Here is an 18,359-nt window from a genome sequence, read left to right as displayed (position 1 = left end):
TCCCATTCCAACCACCTTCCTGAGGAGGATCGATACAAAACGAGCTCTGATGAAGAACAAAATGACAATTCCTGTGAAGAGGAAGATCCTTAAAGAACAGGGAGTGCCTTGGAACCAAAGTCTTCTCCTGCCACAGAAGTATTTTGCTATTAATATTTCTGCAGGCTTTAAACAGGCTAAATAGCAACACTTGGATTATTTACAGTCAGAAAGACAGTAGGACAGGCATTCATTTTTATTTCCTCCCCAGCTCACAGCCCTCTCCATGTGGCAGCCAATCCTTCTATTACAGAAACTCAGTGACCCAAACCAAAAAAGGTCATTTAATCACATCCAGTAATTCACGCACCAAGGCCAGGCAGCACTGCTCTACTCCTTTCAACTGACCTCCTGCACACACAAATCACAGAACTCCTCCAAAACGCTGGATTAAAGAAACCCTTTTCACAGAGGCAGCAAGTCTTGTCTGAACTCCAAGCTACAGCAACTCCACTGTTTCCCCTGACAAGTGGTTTGAAACTTTCATTCTCCTGGCAGCCAGGAAGCCGTGTCTCATTTCAAGGTTGAATTTGTCCAGCTTGCAGTGGCTGGCTCTTGTTGTGCCTTTGTGTGTGAGATTGAAAAGCCCCCCACCATGCAGGAATAAATGAGTCTTCCTTCCAGTCATTATCCCCAGCCCGATGTCACACGCTGGCACCAGGAAAGCCACCAAAGCAGGGACACTGAGATCTAACACTGCATTAATCAGTGCCCATGGATGAGCACTTGGACTACCTTAGGATAAATTTGGGGGGGATGTGTGCACTGTTCCAGTTTTCCCTTGGGATGTTCTCCTGTGATCAGAGCTGTCTGCCCACGCTAAACCAGAGGAAAGATATTTTTGCCATTAAGTCTCTCCTGCAGGGTTGCATTTTCCACCCCAAAAGGGGATTTGACACACAGCCTGTGAGCACAAACACTGCTGTTGGTCAAACTACAGATGTTGATAAAGAACAATGTGGGCTGAGTCACTCTTAAGACTCTCTTAAAGACTTCAATGGGAACAATTCTCCCCAGGTTTGTCTTCAGTCAGCAGCCAAAAATCCTCTTGTTGGCAATGAGGGGCTCAACAACCACTGAGAACAGGACCTGAAACTCCACAGTAAAAATAAATGAGGCTGAATAATCAGTGAATAAAATCAGGGCAGGCCCAGACTTTGAGCACACACTGTCTTGGTTCTGTGGAGGATTCTCCCAGGCACAGACACACTGGGTGTAGAACAGCATTTTAACATCCCAGTTGAAGTAATTTCTTCTTAGATTTTTGGGACACCTCTCCAAACTCCTTCCTTTTCCCTTTTTACCTCTGGCTTACACTGGAGAGGGCACAGGAAGATTGACCCAGCAGGGAGAGGCAAAGTTTGGGCTGAGTGAGGTGAGCTGGATATGGAGAACAAGCAGGAGCACAGCAAACTGACCAGCAGTTAAAATCCCTTGAACTTTTAGGATCTGAAATCACCAATGTGTACATTAGATTACAGCATGTGTATTTAGAAAGGGGCCCAGCTGTGTTTCTACACCATTAAATGTGTTTTCCAGATTTTCAAACTGCATAAATATGGGATTTCTGCATTAGAGGGATGGGATCAAACCAGAGAAGCACACAGGAAACCCCAAACTGTGGATTTCTCTGGCAGTCCTGAGGTGGGGAAAGCACTGGTTAAAGGAAATATTTCCAGGCAATTCCTGGGCTGCTGCTGCAATTCCTGAAGGGTCATTCCTGAGCCTACTCCTAGTTTTCATTAACGACCTCAGGACAGAACGAGGAGGAGTTTTCTGAAGGTCCCACTGAAGTTTGTAGAGCACCTTTAACAGAAAACAGGACCAGGCTGTGAGAGAGGAAAAACTCCAAGACTTCAAGAATTGGAGTGAGAAAACCAAGATGAAATTCAATAGCACAAAATGAAGGCCAAGGATGGGGCTAATGCTGAGAATCTCTGCCGTGGGCTGGCTGCTGCTGCAAAGGACAGAGGTGAAGGGTTCAGGTTTATTAATCCATACCAGGAGAGTCTACAAATGTGACACGGCCATGAAAAAGCAAAATGCAAGCCCAGAAAGTATCAGGTAATTCTCTCTGAGATGAGCTATTACTCTTACATTGGGCCTGGCAAGATTTCATCTGAACTACTTGTAAATTGTGGGTAATTTCAGTTCAAGTAGGAGATTCTGAAGGGTAGATTAGGGCAGGAGGAGCTGCCTTGTAAGGGGAAACTAAATATCTTGGCTTGTTTAGCCTAGCAAAAGAAGAAAGCCAAAGGGAGAACTTGATGATTCTACATAAACACCACAGGGAAAATACCAACAAAAAGGAAAATGTATTTATGTTCAAACATGATGTTAGGAATAAATGTGTGCAGGCCAGCAGTGAATATGTGTAGGCTGGAAATTAGGATGTTTCTGGCCATCAGAGACAGTGGGGGCTTGAACAGCATCTACTGGGAACAGCAGGGGCAAAAGCCTCTGCAATTTGAAATCCTACATATTTTGGAGGCACATTATAAACACTGTTGGTGACTGCAGCTGGGTTCTGGCCACGTAAGCCCTGAGGGCACTTCCATTTCTATGTGGGAATGATGGAATACAGCCTTGGAGCTTGCTGGGTATGAAAGAATTGCCACCCAGATCCCAGCCTCTGAATAGGATGGAATTTGCATGGGACAGAAAAATATCCCCTGCCAATTATTAGAGAAGCCCAAGGATTTTAAGATTTGCCTGAGTTCAGACAAAGCCCTGGAGATCACACCTGCAGAAGTTTTTACAGTAACTGCTCCTCAGCAAAAACTGAATGGAGAACCTTCCTCATCCTCCATCCCTCCACTCCCCTGCTCCTCACACACACCAAATCCAGTTTCTGGGTGCAGGAAAGCATCTTTAATAGGACAAAAATTGCTCCAAGGCTGTGCAGGAGCCTTGCTGCAAGCAGGGAGGCTCTGTACAGTCAGTATTGTAAGCGGAATTAAAACCACTGTCTTTGCCATGTCACTTAAATTTGGATGGTGGTGCCAGGAGAGAAGGATAATTTCCCTCACCTCTTACTTCCTTGCCTCCTCTTATCCCTTAATTTTTAAAGTAATTTAGTTACAAATTAATTAATTAGTTAAGCACCAGGAGCTCTGATGGCCAGGCCCTTGTAACCAGACACAGGAGGAGTCTCCAACAGATCCAGCCTTGGTTTCACAGCCCCTGCTAGACCAGGGGACAAGTGCAGGAATTCTGCAACTGTCAGATCCTTCAGAGGGACAAAAAAATGTGGGGTCAAGCACATGGGGTGAAGGGGGAAATGAAATGTGCCTGTGGATTCGTGACCAGCAGGCACAGGGAACGAGGCACAGGCACGCTGCAGGTGGGATGGAAATTGGGGGAATTTTGCTAATGAGACCTAAAGGAACAAAGGCTTTTCCACCAGAGAACATCCCAGAAATGAAGGGCATCTGTAGAATCATTAGTGGGTGAACTGAGCCAGGTCTTGTCGGGCTTTCAGCCTCACATTTGACACAATCCAAGGGTTTTAATTCAGCTGCTGAGTTAACCCAAACTTCACAGAGCTGTATCTCGCTGGGGGTCTCCCACAGCTCTCTCTGGAGCAGATTTTAAAGTCTCATTAACTTCAGTGGATAAAGAATCATACCATGAACACCTAAAGATTTTGCTATCATCAGTTGCAAAAGCCCAGATCTTGGCTTTGGGTTTCCACAGAGCCAACATCCAGTGAAGAAATAAAAGAAGCAGCAGTCTGCAGTTTTGAGCAATGAATTCAAGCTCTTGTTTTCCATGGGCATGCTCCACCTGCAGCTACTGGACCAGGGCTCCAGCTCAGCAGGAGGAACCTCATCCCCAAAACCCTGACCCCAAAACCTTGACCCCAAACCAGAAAGACACCAACCAACCACCAGGGAATAATCCTGGGTGGGATTCCAAGCACCAGAACTCACTCCAACCACTCAGCACTAACTCTAACCGCTGGCTTTTTGCCAATCCTGTGCCAAAAAAAGCAGTTTAAGGAGTATTTTAGGAGTGTAATGTAGGAGATTTATGGCTGTTTAATTAAGCTCTTCCCCAGGAGCCTGGGAGCAGGCAGGGAACAGTTGTCTGAGGAACTTACAAAGGATGGTGGAAAACAGAACCAGCAGAAGCAGAAATTATGCTTGTATTTGAATGAAAAATGACAGGTAGGAGAAGCAAGGACATGAAATATCTTCAAAGTAAAAGCAGTAAAGCTTGCAGATGCAAGAGATGAGTCATTTGAAAGACATAAAAATTGCATAAATCAAAATATTCAAAATATAGTAACCATTTTATGGGTCAGAATGTCAAGTCAGGATGGGATGTTGTTGTTGAAGCTGACTGGGAATAGAGAGCTGAGTGCCTGGCTAGAAAAGTGTTATCTTACAGCCAGCCATCAAAAATGAAAGGAAAAACAAAGCTAGACATTAATACAGGCAGGCAAAGGCATGCTGGAAGCAGAAAAGCAAATCTGAGTTCCACCTGACTAAAAAAGACAACCTGGGGGTAAGACCAACCACAGATAAGGTACAGCAACAAAAAAAAGGCAAAGGAAATGAAAGATAACACATTCCAACCCACAAAAGAGAGGAGGAGGGAGGAGAACTCTCTCAGGCTGAATGGCTGGGACAGAAGAGACACCAGAGGTGGGAGACATTTTTAAGGAGAAAATAAAGGCTGCACTGAGCTCTGCTGATGTAAATCAGGGGGATTTATCAGCACTGGTTCTGGATTTGTGCGAGGAAAGTTGGTAAAAACTGGGAAAGAGCAGTTTTGGTAGAATGTCAAAAGGTGAGGTCCAACTTGGAGAGAGACTCCAGGCAATTCTGCAGTGAGCTGGGGCAGGACTGAGCAGCAGAAGCAAACAGGTTGTATTTCATTTAAACAGGCTGTATTTCATTTAAACAGGCTGTATTTCATTTAAACAGGCTGTATTTAATTTACTTTTTTTGAGGCTACAGCCCATTGAACCCAGGGGGAATAGTCAGGGAAAAAGGAACACAGAGGTCAGAGATTGGATAATGTGGGGTCACCAAAATGAGCTGAGAGTGGGAAGAAGGACAGAATTCAAAACTCCTTAGTCCCTGAAACACAGAAGAAAGTTGTAAAGGTCAGGTAAAAGCAAGGAAAAAGAGCCAAGACAAAAGTTCCATAATTAAAATGGCTGATTTCCTAATTCTTTCTGCAGTATTTTCTGGTAATTTCACTCGGTGTCAGGCTGTACTTTGTACACTGACACTCTCCTGACTGGGCTGTGTCCTGAGGAACACAAAATTGAGTATTTGAAAAGCACAGAGCCCTCAGTGAAGTGTCTGCTGCCGGCACCGAGTGATCCGCACCATTGTTCAGCTGTAATTAAACTGGAGGCACTTTATTTGCTCAGACACTACTGTTTAATTTTATCTGTTTGCTCCAGAAGGTGTTTTCCATTTTCCCACCTTTCTCCTGTGAGCAGACAATGCCTAACCAATTTCCAGGAAGCAGTCTTTTTTTATTATTATTATTATTTTTTTTTTTTTAAGTGAAAGGCAGGTGCTGAGAAGAAATTATTTGAAGTGTAAAGGTTTGCACAATCCCTGGGAGAGCCATTCGAGCCTGATGCCTTGGGACTGTTAAAAACTCTCTCCAAACAAAGGCTGCTGTGAGTGTAAATCTCATTATCATACAACAGGCCTGCCTGACCTGCCTTTGCTCCTCGGTGAAGCGATTGAAATATAGACAAGGTCCAGCAGTAAAAGTAAATTTCTATTAGTCTGGCAGGATCTGAATCACTGCAAGTTCTGGGAAAGGAAATTTCACTCTACCACAGCATCAGCCTGCACTGAGTGGAGCCACGCTGAGCCAACCCTTTGGTTTTCCAAAGCTGGAAGAATCCAGGCAGAACTCTGAGCTGGGAAAGGGACTGGGGATGTCAGAAAAGGGCCCTGATCAGGATTTCATTGCAGCAGCTGTTTTTTTTATGAGACTTTCAGGTTTACTTCACACACAAATCCCAGTCCTGCAGCAGATCTAGCAATTACTGGTTTTTCCAAGGTGGATTTCATCATTCCATTTCAGGCTAACATGGTTTTGACAAATAACAAGCCATTGCAAGGTTTCTAGGAGCTATAAAATGCCCTTTTCAACTGTCACTTGAGCCTGCACAGAACCCCAGGGCTGGTGGGAGCCCATATTAAACAAATGCCCTTTCCTTGCAGTACAGAAATTCCTATATTCAGGAACCCTAAACTACTGAAAAGGGAACATTAAGCAGGAAATACTCCCACACCAGGGAGCCCCATCCATCATGTCTGAAATCTGTCTTGCACAACCCACTCAGCAGAAGGGAAAGCTGCATCCATTTTTTACCAGGACCATGTAGTTCCCTTAAAAAGAAGGAGCAAGATCCTCTTTTGGAGGATGATTTGCATATCTTGGAGCTGGGGAATGGCATCCTGTTAACATTCCTGAAGCACAGCCTTGCTCTCAGGAGCCTTTTCAGGAGCATCACTACAGACCAAGCAGCTTTTGCAGCGAGTTGTGAAGAGCAGCTTTGGAATCAGGGAAATCCCAGAATGGATTGAGTTGGGAGCAACTTAAATTTCATCCAGTTCCACCCCCTGCCATGGGCAGGGACACCTCCCACTATCCCAGGTGGCTCCAAGCCCATCCAACCTGGCCTTGGACACTTCCAGGGATCCAGGGGCAGCCACAGCTTCTCTGAGCACCCTGTGCCAGAGCCTGCCCACCCTCACAGGGAACAATTTGTCCCCAGTATCCCATCTACCCCTGTCCTGTGGCAGTAGCACGCTATTCCCCCTTGTCCTGTCCCTCCATCCCTTGCCCCCAGTCCCTCTCCAGCTTTCCTGGAGTCCCCCTTCAGGTGCTGAAAGGCCAGTGAACAACCAGCCTGAAGAATCCCTGGATATGGACAATCACAAGATGTTTCTCCTCTCTGAGCACAGACAGCTCTGAAATTAGGACTCCTGTGTGAATTCAACTGGATGATATTTGTTAGGGGAGGAGAAAAAAAGGCCATTTCTGTCCTACTTCCAGATTTCTGCTGGATGTCTCCAAGTTAAAGGGAACGCAGTAGAACCCAGCTCGCTTTTCCCAGGTTGGTGAATGCCACATTCCCTACAGAACATCCTCCCTCCCAGCAGCTTGGGGAAGTGCAGGGAGAGCTGGAATCCAGCCCCTTCAGAAGCTGACACAAGGGACAGGCTCTCATACAAAGGCTCAGTTCCACCTCAGTTTAGGTGGAAACCCAAGGCTCCAGTGGAATTTGAATAATTGGTGAGCCCCAGGCTCTGCACTCTGAACCCAGGATTGGTTTCATGCTGGTGAACTGAAGCCATGTTTCACCAGCATGAAACCAATCCTGAGCTCAGGATTCTTTCAGTCTTAGGTTTAATGGGATCCAATAAAGATGCAAATTTCCCAAACAATTCAATATACATGCCATGATGGAGCTGCAGCCAAGCATATTTTGTAATTAAAGCCTTCTCCTTGTCTCCAAGCAGTGGGCTGGGCAGGCTCCTCACAGAAATGGTGTGAAATGGTGGCAGTGGCTGTTGTGGGCTGGCTGAAGGATTTGTTACGTGGGTCCCACTACTGCACTTCATATTTGGCTCAACTAAAGGATATTTCCTCCTTCTAAACTCCAATGAAAAGTCACTCAATATTCCGCTTTCCAAAGGGCAGTAATGCCTGCTTGCAAAAAGCCACTGTCACCTTTGATCCAAGGGCACATTTGTGCTGATTGCATTGTCAAAAAATATTTTAAGCTTGTGTCTGTCAAAATATGGGTCACCCTGTGTAATATGGGTATATTTGGATTTGACTTATGCAGTTAATAAATCATTAATAGATGTTGTGGGGTAAGTAATCCACATTTTAGATGGCTACAAGCAATCCATTAACCTGCTGGGCTCCTGCAGCCTGTAGGAATTAACCATTTATGGAAATTGTTGGAATACAAATGAGCCTTTCACTGCTTCTTTACCATGACTGAAAACTAATCCTTAATGGGAAGAGTATTTCTAACAGCAGGTGAATTTGAGGAAGGAGAAAGACAACTCCTGGCTGCTAATTCCTTGATTTTCTGGATCCTTTCCATGGTCCTGGGGCATTAGTTCAAACTGCTGTGCCTAAAACTTCCACATATTTAAACTGGAGGTGACTGGTTGCTTCACTCACGGCAGAGATCGTGGTTTGTCTTGTGGGATAGGATTTTCTTGCAAAGGAAAACTCACCTGAACACAGTTTTTGCTTCCTCACAATCACAGAATCATGGAATGGTTTGGATTGGAAGGAACCTTAAAGTTCATCCCACTCCAATCCTGACACCTTCCACTGTCCCAGGTTGCTCCAGCCGGCCCTGGACACTCCCAGGGATCCAGGGACAGCCACAGCTTCTCTGGGAATTCCAGCCCAGCCCCTCCCCACCCTCCCAGACAGGAATTCCTTCCCAAGATCCCACCCTAATCTCCCCTTCCCCAGTGGGAAGCCATTCCCTGTGTCCTGTCCCTCCATCCCTTACCCAAGTCCAGCTCTCCTGGACTCCCTTTAGGCACTGGAAGGATCTCTAAGGTCTCCAGCCCGAACAGCTCTCTCAGCCAGACAATGTTGTTTTTTTCAGTTCCTATTAGTTTACAGGATGAAATTATCTCTCAAAAATGCTTCTTTCCTAGCTCTCCAGTTGACAGAATGTGCTTTACATGATGAGAAGTCAACTGTAAATCCCAGCCACAAGACATCTTTAGGACAAATACCTTTAGTTCTGAGGCTGCATCTCCAGTCCTGAGGACTGGGACCCTCATGACAAGAGAGACCTGGAGGGGCTGGAGCGTGTCCAGGGCAGGGAATGGAGCTGGGGAAGGGGCTGGAGCACCAGGGGAGGCTGAGGGAGCTGGGAAAGGGGCTCAGCCTGGAGAAAAGGAGGCTCAGGGGGCCCTTCTGGCTCTGCACAACTCCCTGACAGGAGGGGACAGCCGGGGGGGTCAAGCTCTGCTCCCAGGGAACAGGAGGAGAGGGAACAGCCTCGAGTAGCACCAGAGAAGGTTTAGGTTGGATACTGGAACAACTCCTTCATGGAAAGGGAGGTGGAGGAGTCCCCACCTCTGCAAGTGGAACTTCAGGCCAACCACAGCGGTGGCACTGGCTGACAGCTCAACTCCACGACCTTAAAGACCTTTCCCAACCACAACAACTGTGTGATTCCACGACTTTCCAGAGGCTGCTGAGCTGGAATTTGGCTACAAGAAGCAATCAAGAACCCCCCCCCCGAGCCCGTGCCCTGCAGGGACTCACGTCGGGCATGATCTCGATCTTCTCGTAGCGGCGCTTGTAGGGCAGCGTGAGCACCTCGGCGCGGCGGTAGGACATGGCCGGGGGCTGGCAGTCGATCATCAGGTCCGTGCGGTGGGACTGCGTGGGAGGGGGCTGCGTGTACTGCTCGGGGCACACCACGTGCAGGGGCTGCAAAAGAGCAGCGTGGAATTCCCATCAGCACAGCAGGGAACTGATCCAGGAGCAGGGAGCTGCCTGGAATTTGTGTCCTTAATCGTTACTTTGATGTCGTACTTGCCGCAAGGAGAGGAAAAATAAAAATATCAAATTGCTTTTTACTATCAAATCCTTGCTAGATAAACTGGAAGGAAATGGCAGCAGTGGTGGAGACCATCCCAAGTGTCAGCATGTGAGGCTGCACAAACCTCGGCCGTCAAGAATCAAGGCTGCAAAAACAACTCCTGGAGTTTTCCAGAAAAAATGTTAAGAAAGCATAAACAGGCTGGTTGCCACTGCAGGGTTTAAGGAAGCCAAAGGAGAAGCCAGTGGTTCTGCAAGCTGCCCTGGAGACAGCACAACACATCAGCAGTAACATGGAAGGAGATGTCAAATTTTAGTACAAAAATCGGGATGGGCCACAAAAGCACCAGAGTCAAGGGGGAACAGCAGATACTACAATAATCCTCTTTTTCTTAGACCTTTCCTAAAGCAGAGCTCAATTCTGTGTCCTCTTGGTGGAAAAAAAGGATCTGGGTGTTTTCTCCATTTTTGTTGAATGCAACATTTGCTCACAATTAATTGATTTAATTTCAGGTGTGTGAAGAAACGTAAGAAAAGGCAACAGAAAATTCATTACCTGGACTTCTTTGAGTAATTTAGACACCTGAATAAAGTTGAGTCTCGTGTCAATGGGACAATAAACACATTTCATTGCCAAGGGCTGATAGGGAGCCAGGGCATCCAGGTAAGAGAAATCAGGTTCTGGAAAAAGAAATGTTGAAAACACTCAAAAAGCCCCATTAACAACAAAAATGGCCCAATTCCTCTCTAATTCCAGTTTAGTCAGAGCTGTTGCTCAGTGTTAATTCTGGTACAGATTTCTCTTCCCTTCCTCCTTCCCCCACCCATTATTTTAAATTAATTTGATGAAAATTACGCCCACAATTAGTCTTACTTTAATCAAGCAACACAGCAATGCTATTTCATTTGAACACATTATTGCATGATTTTTAGAACAAATTTAATCAAGACAAAACCATCATCTCTTATTTTTAATCAGATCCTGTAAAGGAAGGCAAAATGTAGACATTTTGAGACTTGTAAGGTAATCCAAATGGCAAGTTGGTTTTCACTATGACAAAAATGCAGCATAAAGATGGTAATAAATATAAGTATTTATTATTTTGAATCTAAGTGCCAGGTTTAGACTGGTGGGAAACCAAGGGTTCTTCTATTACTGGATTAGAGGTTTGCCAGGGAAAAGTCAGGCACTGAATGGGCTTTCACTCCCACAGAGAATAATAAAACATTGAGAATACTACAGAAAAAGATTATTTTTTTTTTGGTGAATGACAAATGCAGATCTCAGGTGACACAGTGTAGGATACAGGTAACCTCATGATTCTGGGGGTCAGACTAATGGTATGGAAAAGATTATGCCCTATCTCCCTGCTAATTGTGGGGTAGATGAGACAAAGGGAATGCTGGAAAAGAGAAAGGGATGCATGAAAGTCTCATCTGCTGGATTATCCTGAACCACAAGGCCTCAAAGGACACCAGGCAGAGCCAAATGCAGTTCAAGCGTGGCTGGAACACAGCAGGAGGGATTCTCTGGGACCTGCTGAGGCTGTGAAAATATGAACTTAAAGGAAACTGAAATTCAAAGCCTCCAGTACAGATTTAAAGAGCCATCTAGGATGTTCTGACATGGCAGCAGAGCAGAGTACTGGTTGGATTTCTCATGCAGACAGCAAGAAAAAAAATCTCCTTCAAACCTTAACAGAGCAAGTTCAGCACCAGCGTGACATCCAACAAAAAGACAAGTTAATTGCTCACCTAAAAATCTCAAAATCTCAAAATCTGCTGCTGGCTAAGCACCACTGAGCACAACGTGGTGATATTTACCCTGAGAGAACAGAACATGGCAGCAGGCAATGACACAAATGTTTGGAACTGCCAAAGAGATAACTTCCCCAAGTTTAAAGCAATTGTAGCTGCCTGGGAACATGAAAGTGAGAAATATTAACAAAAAATGAGCGTTGTACAAGGACGTGTACATGAAGCCATGAATCCACAAACACGAAATAAAAATTACACTGGGCAAAAAGCCATGTTAGTTAAAAACAGATGTGGTGGTGGCAATGAAACAAAGCCTAAAAATATCAATGTAAAAATGGCATTTTATGTCAATTAAGTTTATTAGCAATGAATAGCAATTTAAAAATAGGAATACTGAGAAAGTTGGGAGTTGAAGAATGATCAGTGATCAGTTAAGGTTAAATGACAAGGCATTTTAAAATTCATTAGGGGAAAACAGAAAACTTAAGTCAGGCAGAGGTTCTCTGCTAGAGATGTGCCATGAAATTGTAAAATTTTAAGTTTAAAAAGTTACCAGAAGGGAGGTTCTCCATCCCATCTGGGGTTGTGGAGGACACAGAGATTTGTGGCAGCACCTGTTCAGCATTTCTGAATCAGCAGGTTCAGAGAATGTACAGACATGGAGTCTTGGTCTAGGAATCCCATATTAAATCCAGTCCAAAGCCTCTCTGAACTCCTAATAAGGGCAGGAGAGCCTTGGAAAAGGGAGAAATTCTAATGAAGGAATCCCAGCATGGGACTTGGGAGATTTAGAATGTTAAAAACACAACTTGAGCTGGGCTCACAGGGAACTCATGTGACACACAGGAACTGCTGTTCTGAAACCACCCAAAATCCCAAAGTCACCTGTCTGGAGGCAGCAAGTGCTTGTCAAGGACACATATTGACTTTTCCTGACAGAATCTCAGGTCTTTAGCTTTTCCCCCAAGACTCCTGATTTACTGCTGTGTGACACTGAGTTATAAAACCTTCCACTGTACAGCACTGACATGCTTGAGCTGGTTTTAACATCTCCAAGGAAGCTGGTTTTTAAAGGAGACTTCTTTATATTGTGTATTCTCCTAGAATTTCTTTGTGGTTCAGCTGTATTCGATATTTTCAATCAATAATCTCCTCAGTACTGCTCCAGCAGTGATGTCTGCAGGTGACACCAGCCAGCAGAGCAGCACCACAGTTCCCTCACAGCCAGGTCCTGGCTGCTTTAATTTATATTCTTGTTGTTGTTTTTTATATTACAGATTGGAAAGGTGGAGACTGACTTGTTCCTGTGGACTGAACAAGCAGTGTTCATTAACAATGCAGGATGGTTTGGAGTTTAAAGGTTTTATTACCACAAACCAGGAGTTTTTCACAGGAAAAGCTACATCATCATCTGCTCTCACACACTGCTCTAATGGACTGGGGTTCTTTCAGATCCACAGGAGATTTTAGCTTAAAACAGAAAAGTAATTAAATAATGGAAATCAGTGGCATCAGTGGAGGTTCAGATTCAGATTTTCACTGGTACTAAGAACAGGAGAATTTAATCAGCTAGGAATTTCTATGGACACAGAATCATTTAGGATCTCTACAGTCATCAAGTCCAACTGCCAAAGCCAGCACTAAACCCTGGGTTTTGTTCCAGCTGAGGCAACCATAAGGAAATAGTCACAAGGCAGTAGAACCATCCTACCCAGTGGATGTGCCCACAGACAGAGACAAAAGCCATGGATAGACAGAATTTAGGAAAAAAACCCATCACAAGCATCTGGAATCACTGTGCACTACAAGGTCACCCAGCTAAAGTAGCTCTCAACTGGAGTTTCATGAAGTACAAACTGGGAATGGATCTCCAAGACCATGACCTGCTGCATCCCCAGGCTGTCAGGAGTGACATTTGGATGCCACCACAACCTGCCAGGGCCAGGCTCTGACAGAAGTGCCGGATTGCCTCAGTTCACTGAAGGATTAGGATCTCACACAGAAAGGTCAATTGCCTCTCCTTACAGAAGACACAGAGGAAGAGTTCCTGCCATTAAAGGCCAGTTCCTGACACCCTGGGCAGCACATTCACAACGTGATTAATGCCACTGGTTCCCTGGGGATGCATGGAATACACACCCCAGCAAAGGCTCTGCCAACTCTGCCTTAATTGAAGTCCTGACTGGAGTAGAATTCACTGTTTCCAAGACAATGCATATCCACATTGCAATTTTACCCAATTACTGTAATTAGGGAATGTCTCCTGAACTGCCTCAAAGGTCAGGAGGGATGGGCACTGCAGCAGCTGTACCTTTAGTTCTGTGGTATCTTACACCATTTCCCAGCACAAAACCAGTCTGGATTTAAGTTTTCTGCAGGAACCTCCCCGTATCTCCCCTCCCACTGAATAGGGTTAATTTTATACTACAAATATCCCCAAATTGGCTTAACACTGTCACACTTTTTGGTGCAAATATTGTGAAAGAGTCAAAGGGACTTGCTTGTCACTAGCCTCGAGTTCACAGTTTAAAAGAAAGAAGGAAATAACCCTTTCCCAGCCCTCTTTTCTTCAGGTTTTGTGCTGTCCAGCAGCTTTCCTATTCACCAAAAACTGAAGGAAAATAAACTTAACAGTGGGACTCCATCCCACCCTTGCTTTGGGAGTAGGTTTGATCTGCTCCTCAGGGCTCTCCTTCCCAGTTCTAATTACTTTGTCCAAAAATCCACACCTTCTTTAGCTGGCTAAGTCATAAAGAGCACACCTCCCATTATCCCAGAGCTCCTTAGACTCAAAATCAGGAGTAAGGACCTAAAGGATTATTCTTTGCCTCCTAAGATCAGGACAATGCCCACTGCAGGGCTTTGTCTGGGTGACACATCAGGTACAAACACACCTGCACAGAACCTCACCTGCAGGGAAGGCCTTGAAGGATTTTTAATCAGGGTCAGCACTGGAAGCAGATGGAGAGAAGTGGGGGAACTTAAAAGACCTGTTGAGTAATGAGAAAGGAAAGAGCTCCCCTGGGGAATGAGCCTGAGCTGTACCTTCAGCTACAGATGTGTCTGCCAGCCAGAAACCATCTGAACAAAGCTCAGCCCAAAGGCAGGAACAGCTCAGATCCCCGTGCCAGGTCTGTGTGGGGTGCACACTTCTGGGACAGCAGAGAGGACAGAAACCCCTTTAGAAACACTGAAAGATGAAAAGGCAGGAGAAAGGATGAGGAAAGGTTTGTGGTTCCACCAGAATATGGAGAAGTGTTTCTCCTTTCTGACCAGCATCCATTAGGTCTTGCCTGGGTTTAACTTGCAGCCAGCTGCTTTTAATTCAAAAATTAATTTCCTGTAGGCATTTTACTGCTGTGCATAACAATGATTTTGCTCAGATGTGGCAGGAATGGACTCTGCATGGCAAAGGTTGGCTCTGCAGGGCTACACTGAATTAAATGGCACAATAATTACATTTGTCCCTGCAGCCAGTCCTGGGGCCTTAATTTAGATAAGCTCCTACTGAAGTCAAAAACTTCTGTCCCAGAACAAATGAGTAAAGCCCCAGGGATGTAGCCACACTTAACCAGAGTGCACGAACTGTTCATTTGATAATGGCATCAGCATTTTACTTACCTGTGAATATAACAGTGTTCAAGCTGGATTTTCCCCACAGCTCCATGAAATGCACCACATCCCCAAATCTGAGAGAGGGATGCCCAGTGAACACAACACAGGGCTGCTTGAAGTCATTGCTGAAGTCTCCATGGATGCTGGGATAATGTTTCAATTTGTTTGTCTGAATAAGCTGAAAGGAAAACAAAAGTCCAGACAGTGCAACTTTTCATGCCTCTGTGCTTGAGTGTGTTTCTTTACATGAGATTATAAATGTTCTACAATTTATTCCTAACTCATCAGGAGAGTCCCTTCCTGTATACCCCTTAGATTTTTCCAACAAATTTAGTCATGACTGTCATAAATGTTATGAAAAGGAAGTCAGAGCATGGGGCCAGGGGCCTCCAAGTCCTTGCTCTCACTTCTTTGGTACCAGCAGGATGGTGACTGGGAGGAAAATTTTGCAAACACTCCCTGCTTCGAGCTCCCTGGAATGAGCAGAGTGCTCAGCTGCCAAATTCACAATAAGCTCCTTTCTCCTATTTGCCATGTCTGCAAAGAGCTCTGGGCTCATGTTTAACCTGCTTTTCTTGCATCACAGCAGTACCAGGCACTTTTGCCTTCAGCAGGATGTTGCTGAGCTTCCCCCATCTAAAGGTTTCACACAAAATCAAACCTGCTGAAAAAGAACAGACTGACTTTCCCTTCCTTAACTATCTCTGAAACCAGCAATAAACATGAACTGAGAGCAGTAAGATGTTTTACAGACGCAGTGCAATCAGCTCTGCAGGTGGAACAGATTTCTTTACTAAGATGGAGAAGTTTATTTATCAAGGCACTTTTTGAAGAGTTTTGCTTTATTTCTCCTGCCACTGTTTTCTAATCTGCAAAACAAGGTGCAACTTAAAAAGCAATTTAATAACCAGGCTGTGAAGCACTTTCATGGAATATTTTGCAAGTTTCTTCCTTGGCAGGTACATGCTTCCATTTTCGGCATGAAAATAACTGTAAATACAGTTTAAAAAGCAAGGAATTTAACACATGAAATCACAGACTGAACAGCTGAGAGAAAAACCATGGAGATAGAGAGTGTGAGGGAGGGAAGGGGGCTTCCTTTGTCAGCCAGTTTTAAAAAGAGATTGGGCTGTTCAACAAATCACAGAATCTTGGAATGGTTTGGGTTGGAAAGGAACCTTAAAGCTCATCCTGTTCCATACCCTGCCACAGGCAGGGACACCTTCCACTATCCCAGGTTGCTCCAAGCCCTGTCCAGCCTGGCCTTGGACACTTCCAGGGATCCAGGGGAGCCACAGCTGCTCTGGGAAACCCGTGCCAGGCCCTCCCCACCCCCACATGGACATTTTCTCCCTAATATCTCATCTAAACCTTCCCCATTTCAGCTTAAGGCCATTTCCCCTCGTCCTGTGTTACTTTTTACAATGGCTGATCTAAGGTGCCTCTATGGAAATGAAGAGAAACTGAATTCTCAGCAAGTTGTGCACCACAAAGCACCTCAGAATTCAAGGTTATGACACAATTCTGTAGATGCACATGGATCATTTCCATGTGGATCCTTGAATCATAGAGGAGGTAGAAACTGGACTACATTATCTGCAGTTTACAAGTAATAGCTAATTCTTATTTAATCTTCAAGAGGGAAATTAGAAAGAAAACACTCAATAACTGTTCTGGCAGTTGATAGGCACTGAATCTCAAAAACATTCCTGCAATTGTACTGGTACAGATTTCAGATTAACACATCTGGAGTGCAGGGTTTAGAATCTAAAACTAGCTTCAGTAATAAAAACTGCAGTTTAAAACTAATTTGAATCCATAAAATACTGACATTTAAATGAACTTGTAGGAAACGGCCTCAAAAAGTGTTTTTCTGTTTGTTTGGTTTTGTTTTCTTTTTTTCAGGGAAACCAAAAGTCTCAAAACTGAAATTGCAGAAGCAGTTTCAACTGAGTAAACTGGAAGAGGAGGATGATGATCTCTATTTCAAACATGTCATATGGATATGTGACATTCCAGGGGAAAACTTTTCCAGGGACAGGCAGATAGGTCAGGGAAAGACATTTCTACCACCAGCACTGATCTAAGACACTCCTGAAAATCACAAACTGTTGTTCCAGCATCTTCTTTAACAGGTTCCTTCAAATGATATTTATTTGTATGCAGCATTCAGATCTTTGGAAAGATGTGAGAGCAGCACTGGATGTGGAAAGCAGCGAACAGCTCATTTCCCTGCCAAACCTCCACAAACGTTCACTGCTCAGCAACATAAAAGCTGTATTTTCTTCAAAGCATTATGGAAGCTTCAAATCCCCTCCTATAGCTTTGTAAAGAGACACAGGAGCTATAATCCAGTTTTCAGGAGCTCGTTGGTGATGATTCTTTTTTCATCTTTTCTTTTTATCTTGCCAGATCTTTTCTGATAAGTCTGGTGAGGCTTCAGAGCTCAGCTCACAATCCCTGACTCTCACAGGTGGACAGAACAGGGGTGAAAGGCTACAAAAACAAGTTTAGAGCCACTCTACTCACTCCAGTGAGAAAGCAGCTGGTGGATTTTAGTGTCTATAGTAAAGCCTCTTCTAATCACCCCATCAAAAATATACGGAGCTGAACTTGCAGAACAGGTCCAACAAAATTTCCCAACTCATTAAGGGGGACTGAGTTTGCAGTTTGGTTTGTGCAGGAGGGTTTTTGTATCTCCAAATGAGATGGGGTGTGCAAACCTTTGCTGTGCCATGGCCAGACCTCCAGCCTGGGCCAAACCCAATGCCTGGCATTGAGCCTGCCGATATTTCCACAGTGGGCCTGGTTTCTGGGAAGCACAAGCAACATTCAGAGCATCTTTTTATAGAAAAAACAACTATTGACTGAAAGCTTAAGAGATAGGGGCTGGTAAAGTACTGAATCAAGAGTGAGAGCTGCGTTTTTCTGCAGTCCCAAATGGTTCTGTGCTTCCCTTTAAAGCTGGAGACTTGATTTACAGGGTCAGCAACTGCTGCTATAAACAGGATAAATCTCCAGAGCCTTTGTGTACCCTTTGTTGAAGTGAGCCAAAATACACTGATATTTACTCTGTGTGTGTGTGTGTGTGTGTGTACTCTGTATCCAAAATTCGTAACAGATGTGGCTGCTATCAGGGAATGAGAGATGCATTCATTACTTCACCTCCCTCACTCCATCAGATCAACACTAACAGGGGCTCAATTTTATCACAGAATATCCAGAGTTGGAAGGGACCCCCATGGATCACTGAGTCCAACTCCTATATGATAATATTTATAACATAATTCTATAAACCAAACCATAATACTCCACAATCACCTGGCTCCAGGTATTTATTTAAATATGTTATGCAGGAACTGGTAAATGGAGGA

At 44.6% G+C, this 18,359-nt stretch overlaps 1 protein-coding gene across 1 annotated transcript in view; it reads right to left on the bottom strand.

Annotated features, from left to right (window-relative positions):
* Positions 1-18,359, bottom strand: part of INTS9 (integrator complex subunit 9) — a 60,702-nt gene that overhangs the window by 5,332 nt on the left and 37,011 nt on the right. Inside the window, exons 12-14 of the mRNA XM_014257626.2 lie at positions 14,992-15,163; positions 10,169-10,293; positions 9,334-9,501 (exon numbers count right to left, since the gene is read on the bottom strand). Coding sequence (XP_014113101.2) covers positions 9,334-9,501; positions 10,169-10,293; positions 14,992-15,163 — 465 coding nt within the window. The remainder of the gene's footprint in view (positions 1-9,333; positions 9,502-10,168; positions 10,294-14,991; positions 15,164-18,359) is intronic.

The sequence above is a fragment of the Pseudopodoces humilis genome, chromosome 3, assembly GCF_049639895.1.
Source record: "Pseudopodoces humilis isolate 2021_Gansu_Grassland_sample_001 chromosome 3, ASM4963989v1, whole genome shotgun sequence".
Classification (NCBI taxonomy): Eukaryota; Metazoa; Chordata; class Aves; order Passeriformes; family Paridae; genus Pseudopodoces; species Pseudopodoces humilis.
This window is presented reverse-complemented; position numbering and strand designations above follow the sequence as displayed.